Raw genomic sequence first — 19,391 nt, 5'->3', positions numbered from 1 at the left:
GCTCCAGAGGACCCCAGCACGCCTTCCTTGTGTTGGACTCATTCCAGTAAAAAGCCATTTAATACCACTTCAAATACGCTTGGTTCAACATAGCTCAAAATTCCATAGGCCCGTCAGTCATTAGGCAGATCCACAACTAAGAAGAAGTTAGCTGAACTGCCCCTTATTCTCTGACAGTATAAATGGTACAGTTCAGCATAAATAGATTGAGTGATTTTATTTGAAAACATTCAGACATTTTTTTCAGAAATGATACATTCACTACACACATAAATATATTTTTAAAAATGAATCTAAGCTAGGATGCATTTAGGGTTATTAGGATATGGCAGTTCTTCTTCCCCTTTAAAACCCAAGTTATGTGTTTAACAACTGGTAACCTCAATAGCATGTTAGTTTGAAATGCGAAAGAGAGGTATATAATATTGTAACTGAACAAGTTAGGAAACACGCAGCATACCACTGTTTCAAACAAGACTTGCAGGTTTCACCATGTTTATTTTTAGAAGCAGAAGTGCCTGGCAATTTAATTTAAGCACAACAATTCAAACATTTGTTCCACTTAGCTGTGACAAGATGTCATTCCATTCAACCCTTCTTATTTTGTTTTATCATTTGATTATCCTTCCAAACTGATTTTCCTATAGGTGGAAAGTAGAAAATTTAGAAGAAAATGTATTTTAAAAATAACACAAAACTGATTTTTAAATTCATTTCTTCCTGATTAAAACAGAAAAAAAATATAGGGTAGTCACATGTACTATTAATTTGTGTGTGTCAATTAAGGAAAAAGACATTCTGGACTCTTCTGTCAACATAACTGTATGGGCAACAAATCTACATTGTTTGTAGTCAAAGCCTTGTTTTCCCCCTTTCTTTAGCTCTTACTCTTAGCACTCACATGTTCCTACTGTCACCCTTATTAAACTGTCAGGAAAGCTTGGGATGCTCATTTATACTAGAGTGTCAATGGGTGATATTTTTTGTAGGAGTTATCTCATTTAAAAATACTGGCATTATAACAGGAATCAGGAGTTGAAGGCAAAGGTGTTTAGTGAAGGGTAAGATGGCAGGTGGAAGGTTTACTTCACAGCCTTGTGAAGCCCACTCCAGAAATGCTCCTTGTAGACTAGTGTCTGGTTTGTCTGCCTGTGCAGATCTGTCAGCCATGAACCCTGGCTAGCACATGGACACCTTGCCTGGAGCCTTTGGTGGCAGGTGCTTAGATATACTGATAAGGGCACACCCTGCAGGGCTGGGAGCAGCTTCTGTTTCCCAAACACTGTCTGAAGCCTTGGGTTTCTGGAAGTCTTGTGGAGAGTGCTGACTGCCCTTCTGTCCACTTTTTTTCTCTGCGAGTTCCCGGCGGGCTGCTGTGTATCTGCTTGTGGCCATGACCGATGCAACCATGCACAGAGCAAAGGAACCCCAGGCGAGGCTGTCAACAAAAGGCACGGTTAGCAAAGAGTGCGGGGCTGACTCCAGGGCTTCCTGCTGGGATGGAATGTCAATTCCCGGTTCTACCCAATTTGGACCTGGGTTTGGGCGTCCTGGTGGCTCAGACAGTAAAGAATCTGCCTGCAATGCAGAAGACCTGAGTTCGATCACTGGGTTGGGAAGATCCCCTGGAGAAGGGAACAGCTACCTGCTCCAGTATTCAGGCCTGGAGAATTCCATAGACAGAGGAGCCTGACGGGCTACAGTCCATGGCATCACAAAGCGCTGGACATGACGGAGCGACTAATGCTTTGGATCATAGATCTCAGAGAGCAGTCAACGTGTTTTTGTCGGGAATATGTGAATGGTGGAGAGAACCAGACCCGGGAGTCACCCATGCCCTGTGGGTTTGCACACATCTCTTGCTAACTGTGCAACCCTGAGCTGGTGACTTCACCTTTCTGTATCCAATTCTGCATCAAGTCTTTCTAGTAGAGACAGAACTTCTGTGTCATGGCCTGCCTTTCCATTAGAATCGGGGACTGGGTCTCTCCTCACTGAAATATTTTTTAGGAATTATAATAGGACTTTTCTCCTTAAACTGTGTTCAAGAAAGTAACAACAGCACTATCTCTATTTCTTCAGCGCTTCACTCTGTGCCAAGAATTTTATAAACATAACCTCCTTACATTCTCATAAAAATATCTAAGATGGGTATTATCATTTTAGAGATGAGGAATCTGAGCTACAGAAAGATTAAGAAACTAACTCAAAGTCCCAGGAGTAGCAGGTGGTGGAGCTGTGACCAAGGGCGGTGGTGCTCCTAGAAAACCTGTGTGCATCTCTGCTGGTCCACCGTGGCCAGCAACTCACCAGTATGACCAGCCATAGTCCCACGTCTGAGGCTTCCAATCTTCCGGTCCCAGGTTCACAGTGATTTGAAAAATGGTTGTGTACATCATGTGGGCCACCATGGCTAGAAGCCCTGCACAAGGAAAACTTGTGAGCCACAGTAAAGAATGTACTTTTCTACGGCACATGAGTTGGCTGTCCTAACCCACTAACATCCTCCTTGAGCCCTTCCAAGCAGCCTTCATGTTTTACACGTCTACTGATTTCTTAGAGTCACCAGTCTACACAGTGGTGAATGTTCCCTTGCCATGTCATCTGTCTCAAGACCACCTCCTTTTTCTATTTTATCATGTTGCTGTGGGTTTTTTTTTTTAAATTCATACAGCGCAGCATGTGGGATCTTTGTTTCCTGACCAGGGATGGAACCTGCACCCCTTGCATTAGAAGCTCGGAGTCTTAACTACTGTTTCACATGTGAAGTCCCCAGAGGCACCGATTTTATATCCTCCGTTTTCCAGAACAGGGAAGAGGTCCTTGAGCTACATTTAGCCTGAAGCCATACTTTACGAAGTTCTGTCACTTTTTTTTTTTGAATGCGGATTGTTTGCTAACACAGAAAAACTTTGCATAAAAATCGGAATAGGTTCTGGCCACAGTAGACTTTCACAGTAGGAACTGGTCAGTTCCCAGTGTGATTTTCTGTTCTCTGTAACTGAATTGATCTTTTTGCCTGAGGACCCAGATGATTTTCTTTTCCTTTAACAGTTTTAGTGGGATATGTCTAGGACTTGAATGTACTGTATCACTTTTTCCCCCAGGTGTTAGAGTTTTATATGCATAGATTGTGGTCTTTTGTTCCAGAAAGTTTCTTTGAATATTACTTTTAAATATTAGTTATTTTGCCTTTCTTTTTCAGGGGCTCCCATTACAGGGCTATGTTTTAATTTAATAAATGTATGACAGGGAGTGACCAACTGTGGCTTCAGTGGTCAAGTAGAAAGTAGTTTGGGGACTTCTCTAGTGGTCTATGGGCTTTCCTGGTCTATGGGTTCAGACAGTAAAGAATCTGCCTGCAATGCAGGAGACCCGGGTTCCATCCCTGACTCAGAAAGAGCCCCTGGAGAAGGGAATGGCAACACACTCCAGTACTGTTGCTGGAGAATCCCATGGACAGAGGAGCCTGGCTAACTACAGTTCATGGGGTCTCAAAGAGTCAGACACAACTTAGCAACTGAACAACAACAACCAGAAAAATTACTTGGACAACTCAGAAGACCAAGAAGAGGAGTTCTTTACTCATAGGGCTATTGACCCCACTTGGATAATTTTTAACAAGCTGCCATTTTTGAGTACTTACTATATACTATGTGCATTCTTATTTAGTCATCACCATAGCATTTTGTTTCTTTGTTTTTGTATGTTTTGGCTGCACTGGCATGCAAGATCTTCCCTGACCAGGATCAGATCCATGCTCCCTGTAGTGGAAGCGCAAATCCTTAGCCACCAGACCGCCAGGGAAGTCCTATCACAGCTTTTTGAGGCAGCTAGTTAGAGAAGTGAAGCCACCGGCCCAGAATCACACAGCCAGCAAGTTGGAGATCTCTGAATCCAGGCAGTATTTCTCCAGACTCATGCTTAACCATTGTTCAAATAGGGCAGTCTCTGTTCTCAAAGCCAGTGGACTTCTTCCCCACAGTTGTGACAAAGACATGCTGATAGATTTTGCTGTCTATTTGTGCCTATCCCTGCTTTTTTCATCAGCCCCCCCATTGCTTCCACCAACGGGATTAATTTGGTAACTTCTCCAGTGGACCCGTTGTCCCACTGAATGGGCCAGTGATAGGAAGAGCCAGCCTGGAGCTCTGCCAGTTCCCTTGGGGGCAGGCTGTAGGGAATTTGCCTGTTCTGATGATGCTCTTGGCAAGTACCTGCAAGCACCATGAGGATGGCTACTGAGGCATCCACCTTGAGCCAGTGGAACCCAGAGTGATGCCTCACTCTGGAGCCCAGGAGGACTGCACTTGTCAATGTCAGTAGGATATTCAGGACCTCAGCCCCGATAGACAGCCACAAGACACCTGCAAATGTAAGGATAAAAGAGATGCTGGGACTCAGAAATACAGATTTTTTACCGTCTGAGCCACCAGGACAGCCCCTTAGAAATACTGGGATATTCAATCATGTGATTCGGGTCACTTCTAAAACAAAAATAAATAAATAAAAACCACCATGGGGTGAAAACCACAAAAACCTCTGCTGAGTCTTGGAAAGTTGACAATGCAAGGGGAGTCCTGGGGCTTGAAAGAGAAGCTTTGGGAAGATTGTCATTAGCTGGGAGGGAAAAAAAGACTAAGCAAAATTCTGCGAGGGCCTGAAGGATGCTGGAGGTCCCGTTCCCCAGTTCAGAAGTTACCATGTTATTTTGATTCCACCATAAGACACTATCTTCATTTTTTAAAGGAGAGGATAAACTTCACCAGGGCGGACGAAGGAGTCAGAGAATTGAGGCCCCCTGATTCGAGATGCCAAAGTCTCATTCGTTTCCATGTCAACCTACAATTTACCCTGTCGGTGGGACCCCTCCTGCTGCTTCAAGAAAATAGGTTGGATGTGGAAAGGAGTGAATAAAAGGGGCAGGGAGTGAAACTGTTATTTGCAAAAAGCCTCCTATAAGGCAGTTTGGTCCTGAGGACACAGCAATGAATGAAAGATACATGGTCCATGCCATCACAAAAGCTATATTCTTGCTGGGGAAACGATACTAGGAAAGTAAGTTTAACTTTGATGAGTGTTATAGAGAGGGAAAATGCTATTGGCAGTGATGAACTAGACTCATCTTTTTTCCTGCTCTGTGGTCACCTTGCATTGATAGTTTGAAATTGGCCTTGGTGGGAGTATTCACACTCCAAAAAGCTGCAAATACCACCCATCAGAGCATCCCCTCCTCCCTGCAGAGTTGGTGGTTTAACATTTTCTGGCATTACTGCCTACAGGGCCCATGAAAAGAGCCAGTGGCTCTGTGGGACTTGAATTCATGGAAAAACTATAAATAACTCTTTCATGTTTTCCCCCTAGCCCAACCAAAACCATAGACATTGTCCAAATGGTGAGAAGGGCTGGTAGACAGAACATGAGGAAGGGGTTTACCTTGTTCTTCAGCTGGTATTACACTCTGGAAACTTCTGCAGTTTTCACCTGGAAGTAAAAGAAGATAGAATCAAGTAGGGTGAACTTTGACAACAAGGGACAAGCTGTGTTTCCAGCCCCCCTTGAGTGCATCCACATCATTTTGAACAAGGAATGGGGAGTGTGGCTTTATTGTTCCCAGAGAGGTGGTGCCCCTCCCTGGAGCATCATGATACAATCCTGCCCCAGTGAATCCAGGCTGGGTCATATGCCTTGTTATGGCCGAGGACTGGGGGTGGAAATTATGGGGTGGGTGGGGGGAATCACTTCCCGTCAGAAGCTTTACGAGTCAGAGTTTTGTCTAAAAGTTCTCATTTTCTTGCCTCTGAGATCACAGAAGCATATGTCCAGGTGGAGCCTCTCTCTGCCTAGATCCCTGAGTGGCTCCAGTGAGGAGACACCGCTTGACAACCGGCAAAATACAAATAGCAAGAGCTAGAAATGAATTTGGTGGTTTAAACCTGTGGGACTTGGATGTTGTTTGTTATTACAGCATACCCTAGCCCATCTGGACTGACGCTGCAAGACTTGATGCTGGACTTCCCAAACAGCATCCAGGATGACGTGAGTCTCAAATAATTTCTTTCTGGGTAGAGGGGAAAGTGACAATGTTTGTAATCATTTTAATAAATGAAATAGAGCAGATTCAGAACTATCTCTGCTATGAAGTGAGTCAGTTACTTGCACTCCATCCTGCTTCCTGGAGTGGGAGAGGAAAGGGAAGAGTTATGTGTGTGAGTACCAGGTAATGGGCAGAACCCACCCCCAGACTTATTCTGTGCTCCAGGGGGTGTGCTTTGCCCGTACCATTGGTCATGTTGCACATATTGGCTAGAAAAGCTTGTGCTGCCCGCTGTGAGGTGTAGTCCCTTTGAAGGATATGAGTCCTTGGTTATCTACTGAGTATACCGATGTCACCAAATTTCGGTTTGGGGATGAGTAATGGGTGGAGGGTTTGACACCAGGGCGAATCACCCTCTGGGATGCTGTGTCCCAGGTGGGTACCCCCATCTTGCTCCATGAACACATCAGCCCTGAATTGAATCATAGATGGTGGAGTGGGAGGAGCCAGGGGCATTGCCTGATTTGTCTCTGCACAGTTAGGAAGAGTGTGTCTGAGGACCTCTGAGGGGAAAACGTGGTAGGGAAAACATGGGTGGAGGCAGTTTCAGCATTAGAACTGGGCTTGCAGGGGCCCAGTACTGTCCCAAGACTGTCCTGCCACATCAGGGATTCAACCCAGGGGCTGTAGGGAAGGTGCCAGGAAGACACACCCTGCAGCTCCCAGTCTGGGCTGCTAGGAGCTAAAAGAGGCGAATGTTAGGGGCATAGATCATTGACTCTTTTTTTTCTTTCTTTCTTTCTTTTTTTTTTTGTTTTTGCTTTAATTGGAGGATAATGGCTTTACAATGTTGTGTTGGTTTCTGTCGTACAACAATGTGAATCAGCCATCCGTAACATATATCCCTACCGTCTTGAGATTCCCTCCCATCCCACTCGTTATTGACTCTTCAGAGGAACGGCTTTCCTATTTCTAAAATTGGTTTAATAGTCCCCACATTAGCCTTGCTTTGAAGATTAAATGAGATCCTAGATAGGAAGAATCCTCCTGCCAATGCAGGAGACTTGGGTCCCTGGGTCAGGAAGATCCCCTGGAGAAGGGAATAGCTACCCACTCCAGTATTCTTGCCTAAGAAATCCCATGGATAGAGGAGCCTGGTGGGCTGCAGTCCACGGGGTTGAAGAGTCGGACATGACTGAGCAACTAACACTTAGGAAAGCTTCTCTCCTGGTTAATATGCACTTAAACCCTACTGCTGTCTTTCTGCTTAATGCATGGAGGACTGAATGTCTAACTAGCCTTCTAAAGAGGGCTGCCTTATCTCAACAGGGGGTAAAGAGGAGGCAAGTCCAGAGCCAGGGGCTGGGCAGAGTGAAAATGGGACCAGCCAAGGAGATTAAGAGAATTCACAATAGCTTAGAAGGGTGAGTTTAGCGTGGGTCAGACCACAGTGACCCCTTGATTAATATGAATCCTCAGAAATGATGTTCCTTTTGAATAGGTCCAGCAGGATTAAAAGGAAAAATCTTTATAAATCCCATGAAGCCAGACAGGCGGGTGTTACATAGCTGAACAGAGGTTCGCCAGCCAAGCGGTACAGCCAGCCAGCCTGGGAAACAGTGTCAGAGTCCTGGGGATGGACTGTGGCACTCCGTCTGCTTTTTCTGCCCAAACTCCCACCCACTATGGTGTGCCCAGGCCCCTCCGTCCTTGAATTTCTTGATTCAGCAGAACCGCACAGAGTCGGGAATCAACACATTCTGCTGACTAATTCATTCACCCAAGAGAAAGAATATTGAGTTGAAAAGCCGCCCCAACCAGGAATTTTTGTTTTTTTCTATTTCTTTTTTTTTTTAAACTTTTTATTTTGTATTGGGGTAGAGTTGATTAACAGTGTTATGATAGTTTCAGGTGACCAGCAAAGGGACTTGGTCATACATATACATGGATCCATTCTCCCCTGACCCCTCTCCCATCCAGGCTGCCACATAACATTGAGCAGAGTTCCTTGTGCTCTATACTAGTCCTTGTTGGTTATCCATTTTAAATACAGCAGAGTGTACATGTCCACCCCAAGCTCCCTAACTATCCTTCTGCCTGGCTCCCTACCATAAGTTCGTTCTCTAAGAGGAGTTTTTGTTTTACATCTTCATTTCAAATGGTGCGTTCTCTCTTTAGAGGCATTGGGAAGAAGATGCAGAGCTATTTAGAAGATGACCTCCAGGTAGGGGGTCACCACATAGCATTCCAGGGGGTCCCCAGGAGGACTTTATTAGGGGGTCCAAAGGAGGGTCAACTTTTAGGGGGATGCAGATGAAGCTGATTAAGAAGGGAAATACCCAGGAAGCTGCAGTGGGCAGCAGAGCTGGGGGTGACCAGACACCCTGAGATCCCTTTCTTGTGCCTGTCCAGGGCCCAGGAGCATACTCCCCAGGCTGGAGTCCTTGCGGCCAGGTCTCCGTAGCCCCCCTCGTCCCTCCGGTCCCTCTCTGTGGGCGCCACCATCCGCCTCCAGTTGTAATCTGCTCCTTTTCTTATGCATCAGCTCGCCCAGGCATTTGTGCTAAATTAGACTGACTAGAAGATGTGTGTGTGGAGCAATCTCCCCGCAGGGGCCCTCGGCTGCAGTCTCCCCAGGCAGGCTCTCTTGGGTCTGGGCGATGTTTTCACGTGGAAAGCCAGAGAGCTTATGTCCCCGAACCACCAGAGGACCCGTGGATGCTGAGCTCACCTGTGCTCCCGAGGGTTTCCTCGCATGACTGCCAGAGCCCCACGTGGAACCTGCGCTGGGCGAACTTGTCGTCTCCCATCTCCCAAATGTACTGGACGGCCTGGCTCCGGTTGTCGCTGCTGCCACGGCTGTAGTGGATGCAATGCAGCGCCCCCGGACGATCCTGGCACAGTGGCTTTGCCACCCGCCGCGTGCCCTCGCACCAGTAGCTGCTGCACACGGCCGTGAGGGAGAAGGCGAGGGCCAGGCAGACCGGGAGGAGGGCCAGAGCCCGCTGCTGCCTGGCCCGCCGGTCCATGGCTGAATGCGGGGTGCGGCGGCAGGATGAGCAGTGGGGCCCCCCTCGCCTGCCTCATCCTGGTACCCGCCCCACCTCGGTCCACCATCTGGCATCCTTACCTCTCCCCGCATGTCCCCCTGGGGAACTGGTGCTCTCCAGGGTGTGACATCTGTGCCCGAAGGAGCCACAGAGCTGGGTCATGCTCCCTTCAACACTGTCAGCCCTTCAGTCCTCCCCACGATATAGAGGTGCTGATTTTCTGTTTTTGTTATTATTATTATTTTTTTTTTTGCAAGGGCAGAACTTCATTTATTCCCATGTGATGATGTGAGCAACTCTTTTGTCGAACTGGATGACTGTTTTTAGATACTGGAAGAAAATGTCCTTCCACTTTGTGTTAGGCACAATGGAATAGCTACAGATCCAACTCGAAATGCTCTTAAATTTGATTCGTGTTATTCACACTTTCACCATCACTTTCTAAAAAACTTTTTATTTTGTATTGGAGTATAGCTGATTAACAATATTGTGATAGTTTTAGGTGAACAGTGAAGGTTCTCAGCCGTCCATATACATGTATCCATTCTCCCCTAAACTCCCTTCCCATCCAGGCTGCTGTGAAACACTGAGCAGAGATGCCATTTTTGCTCTTTTTAAATTGTGATGAAATATACATAATACAGAGTTTACTGTCTTAATCATTTTTAAGTGAACTCTTAAGTACATTTGGGTCTGCCACAAAGCTCCAGAACTCTTTTTATCTTGCAAAAACCGAAATTCTGTCCCCATTAAATGCCAATTCCCCATTCCTCTTCTCCCAGCCCCTATGATACTCTCCATGAATTTGGTCACTCGAGTTATACGTGGAATTTGTCTTTTTGTGACTGACTTATTTCACATAGCATGATGTCCTCAAGGGTTCCACGTGCCATCTGGATCACAAATGTTCTCCATCCTATGTTAGACACCTCCCGAAGACAAACCCCCCTCCCCCATCATGACAGAGAATCAACCTGGGCAGGTAGGAGAAAAGGCCGGTGTTATTTGGGTCCACATCGCTTAGCCTGGATTTTCCGGCTGGCAAAGACCGAGGACTGTGTTGTGAGCTGTGTCTGTGTGGTTGCCAACCAGTCTTGTGGGAAGAGGAGTTACCTCATTTTATCACTAGATGGCATCCATCCAACAAGTGGAGAAGTTGTGTGTAGCCGTCCCCTCCCCACAACCCCTGTCCCTTTAGAAAAAGGCTGTTTTTGAGAAAAAGTTCAGAGAGGCTTGATAGAATATTCTTACCAAGCAGGCAGCACTGTTTTTGCCAGTAGGCGATTGGGGAGAGAATCTGTTAAGTGCATCACAGACTAGCTTTACAGCCACATCGAAGGATCAGAACCATCATGTGGGCAGTTTTCTCCCTCTGGGTCACTTCATTCTTCTCTCTGCTATCCCAAAGGGATGACCACATGGATTCCAGAGGTCACATCATTATGTGAGTCCATCTTGGGATAGGGGGGTCTGTGTTCATTTTGAATGTTTTACTGCTGGTATTTAAAATCTTGCCATGTGGGTTTTTTGTCTTTTTTAAAGATGTCCAAGGATTTCTATTAAGGGATGCTCAACTATTTTGCCCCAACTGTTCAAAATTCACTCACTTGAGTAAGTTAAACAGCATGAGAGCCTCTGGTACAGCTTATGGGGGGAAAAAAAGCCTAAATGGGAACATGGTGTTCCTGTCTCTTGCTGATCTGCATTTCATAAAATCAGGACGTCTTTTGTGGAATCTCAAGTTCAGGAAAGGCTTGGAAGGGGCTGAACAGGGAGGGGTGGATGAGAAGGGCCAAGCAGAGTGTCTCAGAGACACAGTGCTGAACCTACTAGAAAAAAGGAACTCACCTAGAAGGTTAGGGTCAGATGTGGGACCTTACCAAGCTTCTGTGGTCAGGTGACTGGTCAGAAGACCTGGGTATCTTGGCTCCACCTTTAACTTGCTGTGTGACCTTGGGAAAGCCACTTAACCTCTCTGAACCTCAATGTTGCAGCCATCAAGCAGAGAACTAACCATCCCCTCACAGGGTTATTGTAAGGACGAATGAAGTAGGACGCCAGGTGAGAAGGTTTTGTCCATGTGAGTTGTGGTGGAAAACTACACACCTGTTAGTTGGCAATAATGGATCATGGGTTCTGACAAAGGATCTGCCTGGTGGACTGAGCGACCTTTGCTCACAGGTGAGAGCCATCTAGAGGTGAGCACGTTTTTGACTTTTCAGCATGTTGGTTGGCTGCTATGTAGCAGGAGCTCAAGTCGGTGATGGGGTTTTGTTTTGCTTTGTTTTAAGTATTTATTTGGCTGTTCTGGGTCTTTGTGGCTGCCCGCCGGCTTTCTCGAGCTGCAAAGAGTGAGGGCTGCTCTGTGATTGTGGTGCCTGAGCTTCTCATTGCGGTAGCTTCTTTTGTGCAGCACAGGCTCTAGCACGCTCAGACTTCAGTAGTTGTGGCGCCCAGGCTTAGCTGCTCCACGACATGTGGAATCCTATTTTCCCTGGCCAGGGACTGAACCCACGTCCCCTGCCTGGCCAGGTGGATTCCCAACCACTGGACCCCCAGCGAAGCCCACTGATAGGGGTTTTGCTTCAGGCTCTGGGGCAGGAGCTGCTGTCTCCTGGGCAGAAAAGCTGTCTTGCTGGAAGTCTTGGCATAAACAGGGCCCAGAGGAGACCTGGCCTTGGTAGGTGGGCTCAGCCCATCCTGGACAAACTTAAAGCCTCAATAACAAGTGTCCCCCATGATGAAGATGCCCACCTCAGACCTGGAGGCCCATCCTCCCACCACTGGTCCTCAGGGCCTGGAATCCAGGTCAGTCCCACCCTGGTCCTTTGTAGCTAGTAGGGCTTCAGGGGTGGAACCTACTGGATGCCTTGCCTTTTCTCCTGGGCGGCCTCTGCCCAGGAAGTCCCAGCACTGGGGGGAGGTCTAGGAAAAATCTCCCTGCCTTTTGAGGGGGAGGCGGGACGGGGGATGAGAAACTTTGGCGATTCGGTAGATGGCTCTAGACTGGGCCAGACACTCTCAGGGGCGGCGTGCAGAGGGTTTGTGCAAACATCTTCTCGCCGGAGGAAAAGGAATGCAAGAGGCGGCCGCCTGCGGTACATCTTGGACCGTTCGAAGGATGTGCTGACACTTGTGACCCACAGTGAGAAAGATGAGGCCAGAGCCGAGCTGGGCAGGGTCCCGGAGGAGGGCAGTGAGCCCCCTGCCCGGAGCCCACGTGCTATTCATGGACACCCCTGCCACCCGGGGGGCTGGGCCTCTCTCCTCCCCTCGCAAGCCGGCTCGCTGGACCCCTGCGAGGCCCTTCCTGGCCCTGCTGTTTCTGGTTTCCATCAAACAAGTAAGAGCCGTTTGTATTATTATTGTTATTGTTATTGTTATCAGGCGTATGTATTTTCTGATGATAGAAGCACTTCAGGCCTCTTGTAGGCAATTTGGAAAATGTAAAATGGTATTAAGGCAATGACAATCAACCATAATCCAAGCTTCAGAGGTAATCACTGTTGATATTTTGGCATATGTTCCTCAAATCCTTTTTCTATGCATTTTTTCTTCTCCAGCTGGAATTAGGATGTAGAAAACATTTTGTATCCTGGTCTCCCCTTTACATCAGATGATAAGCATTTTCGCATGTCAGCGTGAACTCTGCAAATAACGTTAAAAAAATTCCTGCATGTTTCCTCTGTTCGCTTTCATCATTCTTCCAGGTTTAAGTATTTAGATTGAATAAGTGGATTTTTTTTTTCTTTCCTTCCTATCTTCCTTTTTTTCCTTCCTTCCTATTATAAAAATACAGAATGTTTATTTACAAAAATAAACTCATAAAATCTGGAGATGTATAAATACAAAGTACAAATTACTGTACTCCCACAACCTAGAGATCACCTTTATTCACATTTTTTGGCTTACACTCACACTTTTCTACCATTTATTTACATATAGTTTAAAAGAAAAACAACAGAGGCTTATACTATAAATATTTTCTTGCAATCTGCGTTTTTCCTTAACAAAATACTTATTAACCCAGGCTAACATTTTTGTTGAACACTTACTATGCTCCAGGTCTGGTGCCAGGTCTGGGGCTCTTTATCTTATTTCATGCTCTCAGCAAACCTAGGCGAGAGGTTTTCCTGTTAACCCCCTTTACAGATGATAAAACTGAAGCTCAAGGAAGTTGAACGTTTTTCTGTCAGAAAATTGAGCTCCATGGCCTGGTGTTTAAGGACTTCAGGGGTAAATCATGTTTGTTTGTAACTATCTTCTTTAGTTGGGCATTCTGGTAGCTTGTTTTTTCTTATCCAAGGAGACGAGACATTTGCCCCTTCGCTTTGCAAGATTCCTTTTTTTCGCAATTTTTAAAAATGTATTTGGTTGTGCCGGGTCTTAGTTGCAGCATTTGTTGTTCAGTTGCTAAGTCGTGTCTGACTCTTTGTGACCCCATGGACTGCAGGATTCCCTGTTTTTCACTATCTTCTGGAGTTTGCTCAAACTTATGTCCATTGAGTTGATGATGCCATCCAACAAGCTGAGGACTCTTAGTTGCAGCATGTGGGGTCTAGTATCCTGACCAGGGATGGAACCTGGGCTGCCTGCAATGGGAGTGAGGATTCTTAGCTACTGGACCATCAGGGAGGTCCCTCAAGGTTTCTTCTTTATTCTGGGCCATGATGTGAAGGAGCTTCAGTTCCATTCACCTGAGTGAGGAAGTACTTTGAGAATTCAATGCTTCTTTTCTTTCTTTGGTCCATGGGCAGAGTTCATCTCTGCTTGCAGCCTTGGAAATCTGCATCCCTCCTGCCCCTATAGAGGGAGGGCTGGGGTGCTGGGTCTCATCAGTGCTCACCTTATCAGACTTTCTCTGATGTTGGTCCAGAACCAGACAGGCAGAAAACCCGCACCAAATTCTCTACATCCACGTCCTCCCAGAGGCTGGCTTCAAACCCTCAGACAGTAGATGTGAACCCAGTTCAGGGTTGCCTGGGATTCTTGCCATGGTGGCTGCCTCTTGGCGAGTGACCATAACGTTCCTGGGGGCAGGTGGCCTGGGACTTAGTGGCGGAGCCGTTGTTGGAAGAGTTGATACAGATCTCTCACCCTTGCTCCAGTTCTCTGTCTCATATTCAAAATGGAGTATATGTTCAGCTGACTCTCTGGTTTTGTTCATCTCCTCTCCACAACCATGGGTCAGCTGTCTCTTAGGTGCCAAGTTCTGCTGCAGCGCTTGGCATTTTGTCATAATGGTCTTGCCCAAATCCCACAACGAGCCTCTGAGAAGGTGACTGTCACTGACCACCAAGATTCATAGGATCTTGTCCGATCACCTGCGATGATGTAGCTTGTGAGCAGTGGAGACATTGCGCCTACCCCCAGGGTACTTGAAAGTCCTGTGTTCTTTCTTCCCCAGCATTCCTTAGAAGCTGTTGACATACGAATATTTCTATGTGACAACAGCCAAATCTGCAGTGAGTCAGGCTGGCGGATGACGCTGACCAAGCCACACCTTGGTATTTTTATAATCGATAATGTGCCTATGGGCAGTCTCTCTTCCCCGCCTCCACCACCCAGTCTGTTTTCAGAACCTCTTCCCTCTGTCTGCCCTGTGTTATGTGTATAAAATCCTGAAGACCGTCCTCTGGGTCACCCATCTTCAAACCCATCTTCTTTCTCCAGATGTTTATGTTATACGAGCCTTGGCGTAGATTTCCACAATGACTTTTGCTCGTAGACGTTCGCCCTGCATGGATATAAATGACCATGGCGTGTTTTTTTGGCAGGAAGTCACCGTAAAATTCCCTTAATGAGAAATTCTCAGGGATAGTTTAGATTCTAAATTCAAGTTGGGAAACAGTGCTGTATCCTCATGCCTCCTCCCCCTTCCCACAGCTCAGCTGAGTTAATTAGCAGTTGCTTTGGTGTCAAAAAATATAAACTCTCTCAGGCTTTTAAAGAAGTGAATGTGTGGATCTTTCATACTTTGCTGATGAGAGTGTAAAAAGGTGCATATTTTTAAATAAAAAAAATTCTTTCTGGCTAGGATCATTTGGCAGTATATTGTCAAAAGCTTTTTAAAAATGTATAGTTGATGACCCAGAAATTCCAACTCAAAGAATTTTCCCTAAGAAAACAAAGATGTGCTCTAGTGTTTAGCTGTGAATATTTTCATTACAGCATCATTTATATTACCAAACATCTAGAACAATGTAGGTGTTCAATTTGCTAGAGGATTTGAGAAATAAATTGTATCACACTCATCCTTAGATTTACAGAGCTCTTAAAATGGTGTTTTAGAAGTATAGTTTTTGAAATGGAAATATAGTCACAGTGTATATTCTAGTGGAAAAAGAGACTACACAACAATATGATTTTCTTTTGGGTTAAAATGAAAGAGGAAAGAAAAAAGAAAAAGGATTGTATGTGAGTACAGAGAGAAGAGTCTGGAGGGAGATAGTTATTTCTGGGTAAAAAGATTAAGATTTCATTTCTTCTCCCCTTTCTGCTTGTCTTCATTTTTTTATTTTATCTACAGTGAAGTCTATTCCTTTGGTATGAAAGAATAATAGAGGTGTTGTTGAAAGCAAGTCAACAGAGGCTTTTTTCCCCTTTTTCTTAATCCCTTCTCGGTCGAGTGAGTTGGTGCTGGTTACCCTTGCAAGAGAAAGAGGAATCAGGATCGAGCTGGATTTTTCCAGCTAGAAAATATCCACTCACCACTACTTGATTAAGATTTGGCTGTGATTGAACTTAGATTAGCCTTTCATGTTGTTGGGGTCCTTAGGACAAGAACCTGGGAAGATGATCAGAGTTTGTCCAGCTTTTCTAGACGGATCAGATTCAGAGCTGCTTTGGTTTTATTTTTCCTTTTGACCATGGCCGTCAGTCGTGGCAGAGAGCGGGGGATAAGAGAATGTTAGCCCATGGACAGCTCACATGCACGATTGATTTCATTGTCTCTCCCTCTGTTAAGTCCTGATGCATATAAACGGCGCTTTATCCAAGGAAAGGTCTTCCCTTGCGTGACTTGGAGGATTCTGGAAGCTGATCATTTGGTTACCAACATCTCTGCCGAATTTGTAAAATTGACATAGTCAGTTATGTTCCCATTAGGACATGTATTTCTTTAAACAGTGTGTTGCTAATGTACCATCGTGCCTCTTGGGCCATAACAGAGAAAAGAGAGATTATTAACGGAGATTTAAAACGCACTGGAAACAGAAACCAAGGGATAAATACCAATTATTTCATCATCATTATTATCATGATAACTACTTATTGGCTCATCCCATGGTTCCCAAATTGTGTGCTAACATGTCCTAGGGCACCCCTGCTGTGAACTGGCAGGGGTGCTGTTAGGAATTATAATTTTTTTTTTTAATTTTAATTTTTTGAGGGAAGCAGGGATACATTCCATCTGCGAATGATGAACTCGAGGTAGTCCATGGTTTCAACATTATATGGCACTACTTTCCCTTGGTTGATGTTTCATTGCAAAGCTGGGCTTCTTTGCAGCTGCTGTGATAAAAAGCAAACACTGCAAATATCAGGGTGGAACAGGAACACAGGTGGTAGTGGTCCATCTGACTGTTAGATTTGAGATGTTTTACCATCCCCACTGGGCTTCCCTGGTAGCTCAGATGGTAAAGAATCCGCCTGCAATGCAGGAGATATGGGTTCGATCCTGGGTTGGGGAGATCCCCTGGAGGAGGGCATAGCCACCCACTCCAATATTCTCGCCTGGAGAATCCCCATGGACAGAGGAGGCTGGCCGGCTGCAGTCCACGGGGTCACAGAGATTCGGAACAACTGAGTGACTAAGCACAAGCATGCATCATCCCCCGTAGGTACCAAGTCGTTAGGAGGTAAATATTTAATAAGTTGTTCAGCCTATCTACTTAATTAATGCTGCTGCTGCTGCTGAGTTACTTCAGTCGTGTCTGACTCTGTGTGACCCCATAGACGGCAGCCCACCAGGCTCCCCCGTCCCTGGGATTTTCCAGGCAAGAACACTGGAGTGGGTTGCCATCTCCTTCTCCAATGCATGAAAGTGAAGTTGTTCAGTCGTGTCCGACTCTTCACAACCCCATGGACTGCAGCCTACCAGGCTCCTCCGTCCATGGGATTTCCCAGGCAAGAGTACTGGAGTGGGTTGCCATTGCCTTCTCCACTTAATTAATGGCACTGTGTTTATTTTTTGGCTGCGCTGGGTCTCTCTGCTATACACAGGCTTTCTTTAGTTGTGGCACATGGGCGTCTCCTTGAGGAGGCTCCTATTGTTGTAGAGCACAGGCTCTAGGTGTGTGGGCTTCGGTACTTGGGGCATGTGGGCTTGGTTGTCCTGCGGCAAATTGAATCCTCCCAGACCAGGGATCAAACCCAGGTCCCCTGCATTGGCAGGCGAATTCTTAACCACTGGACCTCCAGGGAAGTCTGATTAATGGAACTTTAGATATGGTATTTCTATTGGCCTGGGGGTGCTGTGGAAAAATTATTAAGACTGGAAAGGCAGCAAGAATTGAGAAAGTTTGGGAACCTCTAGTCTAATGATGACCATCCTTGCTTGTCTTCAGAAAGCTGTCTGTGTCATTCCCTGGAAAAATTGCAAAGGAACTACTCACAGACCCTGTGGATGCCATGGGATTGGGTCTGGGGCATGCTGGGCAGTGGTGAGCGTTGGGGGTGAGGTAGATTGGACTAATTACGCAGGAGGTGAAAACTGGCTTCCTGTAGGGCTCATGGATGGGTTTTGCTTGTTTTGTTCTCTTTGTCTATGTGTGTGTTTGAATGCCTTTCAATAGAATATCTCTGCAATTTACAATAGTCTCCCCCACATCTGGCTTCCCAGGTGGCTCAGTGATAAAGAACCTTCCTGCCAATGCAAGAGATGCAGGTTTGATCCCTGGGTCGGGAAGATCCCCTGGAGAAGGAAATGGCAACCCACTCCAGTATTCTTTCCTGGAAAATCCCAGTGGACAGAGGAGCCTGGCAGGCTACAGTCCATGGGGTCACAAAAGAGTTGGACGCAACTTAGTGACTAAACAACAGCAGCAATATTTAAGATAGGACATAAGATACAAAAGAAATTGTTCTGTGGTGCAAGCGATTATGGGCTTATCAGTGGGAAGGTTTGAGAATCATGGTGTGAGGTGATAACCTGTGATTAAATGTGATAACATGTGCTTGCTGGTAACTGGAGTTTTTTCTGCTCAGGTTACAGGATCTCTCCTTGAGGAGACAACTCGGAAGTGGGCTCAGTACAAAGAGAAGTGTCTGAGAGACTTACTCAAGGAAACTTCTGGTAAGCACATGTATCAGTTATCTATGGCTGTGTAACAAATAGCCCCAAAGCTTAATGGCTCAGAACAGTAATAACAATGATTTATTATCTTTCATGGGCCTTCCCAGGTGGCGCTAGTGGTAAAGAACCTGCCTGCCAATGCAGGAGACGTAAGGGATGCAAGTTCGATCCCTTGGTCAGGAATATCCCCTGGAGGAGGGCATGACAACCCACTCCAGTATTCTTGCCTAGAGAATCCCATGGACAGAGGAGCCTGGTGGGCTACACAGTCCACAGGGTTGCAAAGAGTTAGACATGACTGAAATGACTTTGAGTGCACACATTACTATCACAGTTTCTATGTGTCAGGAATTCAGACAGAGAATATTGGGGAGGACTTATATCTGCTCTGCAATGTCTGGAGTTTAGCTGAAAGATTCTAAGACCAGAGGTTGGAATCATCTGAAGTCTGGTTCATGCCCACATCTGCTGGTTGATGCTGGGAGTCATGCTGGGCTGTTGGCTGGGCCACATCCACGCGGCCTCTCCAGATGGCCTGGGCTTCCTCACAGCACACTGGCTGGGTTGCCTTTCGTGACCTAGCCTTGGAAGTCACTTCTGCTGTGTTCAGTTGGGTCAGACAGTTACAAAGGCTACCCACTTCCTATGTAAAAGAGCATGCAAGATGGAATATACATGCATGTGACCGTGTTTGATATAAGCCATGTGTCATAGTACTTTGACCACCTAATCACATGACATGAGCCACTGTCATAGATTAACCGAGGAATCTATTATACGTGTGTGTGTGCGGACGGGTGTCCTTCAGTCTCCCATGGTGCTAACTTTCATCTAGGACTGCACTAGGTTGAGCGCATTCTAGCAAATATGTTAATAGTTTGGCCAGACCACAGCCTCTCCTGTCTCGATGCTGGGTCTCTGGGTGTATCCAGATTCTTTTTTTGTCAAGAAAAGAAAGAAATAAGCCTTGGCCCCCTGCCTCTGAGACTGGTCAGCTGTGGATGAAAGT

General features: G+C 46.1%; 2 protein-coding genes across 4 annotated transcripts in view; one reads left to right on the top strand and one right to left on the bottom strand.

Annotated features, from left to right (window-relative positions):
- Positions 1-485: 485 nt before the first annotated feature.
- Positions 486-9,066, bottom strand: GSG1L2 (GSG1 like 2). The gene is made up of 5 exons (XM_043474219.1): positions 8,769-9,066; positions 5,437-5,484; positions 4,218-4,367; positions 2,311-2,422; positions 486-1,438 (listed from the first exon to the last, which is right to left on the bottom strand). Exons 1-5 carry the CDS (start codon positions 9,064-9,066, stop codon positions 1,180-1,182), a joined length of 867 nt encoding a protein of 288 aa, XP_043330154.1. The 3' UTR covers positions 486-1,179.
- GLP2R (glucagon like peptide 2 receptor) overlaps positions 5,963-19,391 on the top strand; it is a 51,741-nt gene continuing 38,312 nt past the window's right edge. The window contains exons 1-3 of one of the 3 annotated variants that reach the window (XM_043474187.1): positions 10,861-11,268; positions 11,620-12,430; positions 18,295-18,382. In XM_043474187.1, the coding sequence (XP_043330122.1) occupies positions 12,242-12,430; positions 18,295-18,382 (277 nt within the window). In that variant the 5' untranslated portion in view covers positions 10,861-11,268; positions 11,620-12,241. Of the gene's footprint in view, positions 6,040-10,860; positions 11,269-11,619; positions 12,431-18,294; positions 18,383-19,391 lie in introns of those variants that run through there. The other 2 variants (XM_043474197.1, XM_043474207.1) reach the window with 2 other exon arrangements.

Source organism: Cervus canadensis, chromosome 1 (genome assembly GCF_019320065.1).
Source record: "Cervus canadensis isolate Bull #8, Minnesota chromosome 1, ASM1932006v1, whole genome shotgun sequence".
In the NCBI taxonomy this organism is placed as follows: domain Eukaryota; kingdom Metazoa; phylum Chordata; class Mammalia; order Artiodactyla; family Cervidae; genus Cervus; species Cervus canadensis.
The sequence above is the reverse complement of the archived record's forward strand: the minus strand, read 5'-3'. Positions and strand labels throughout refer to the sequence as shown.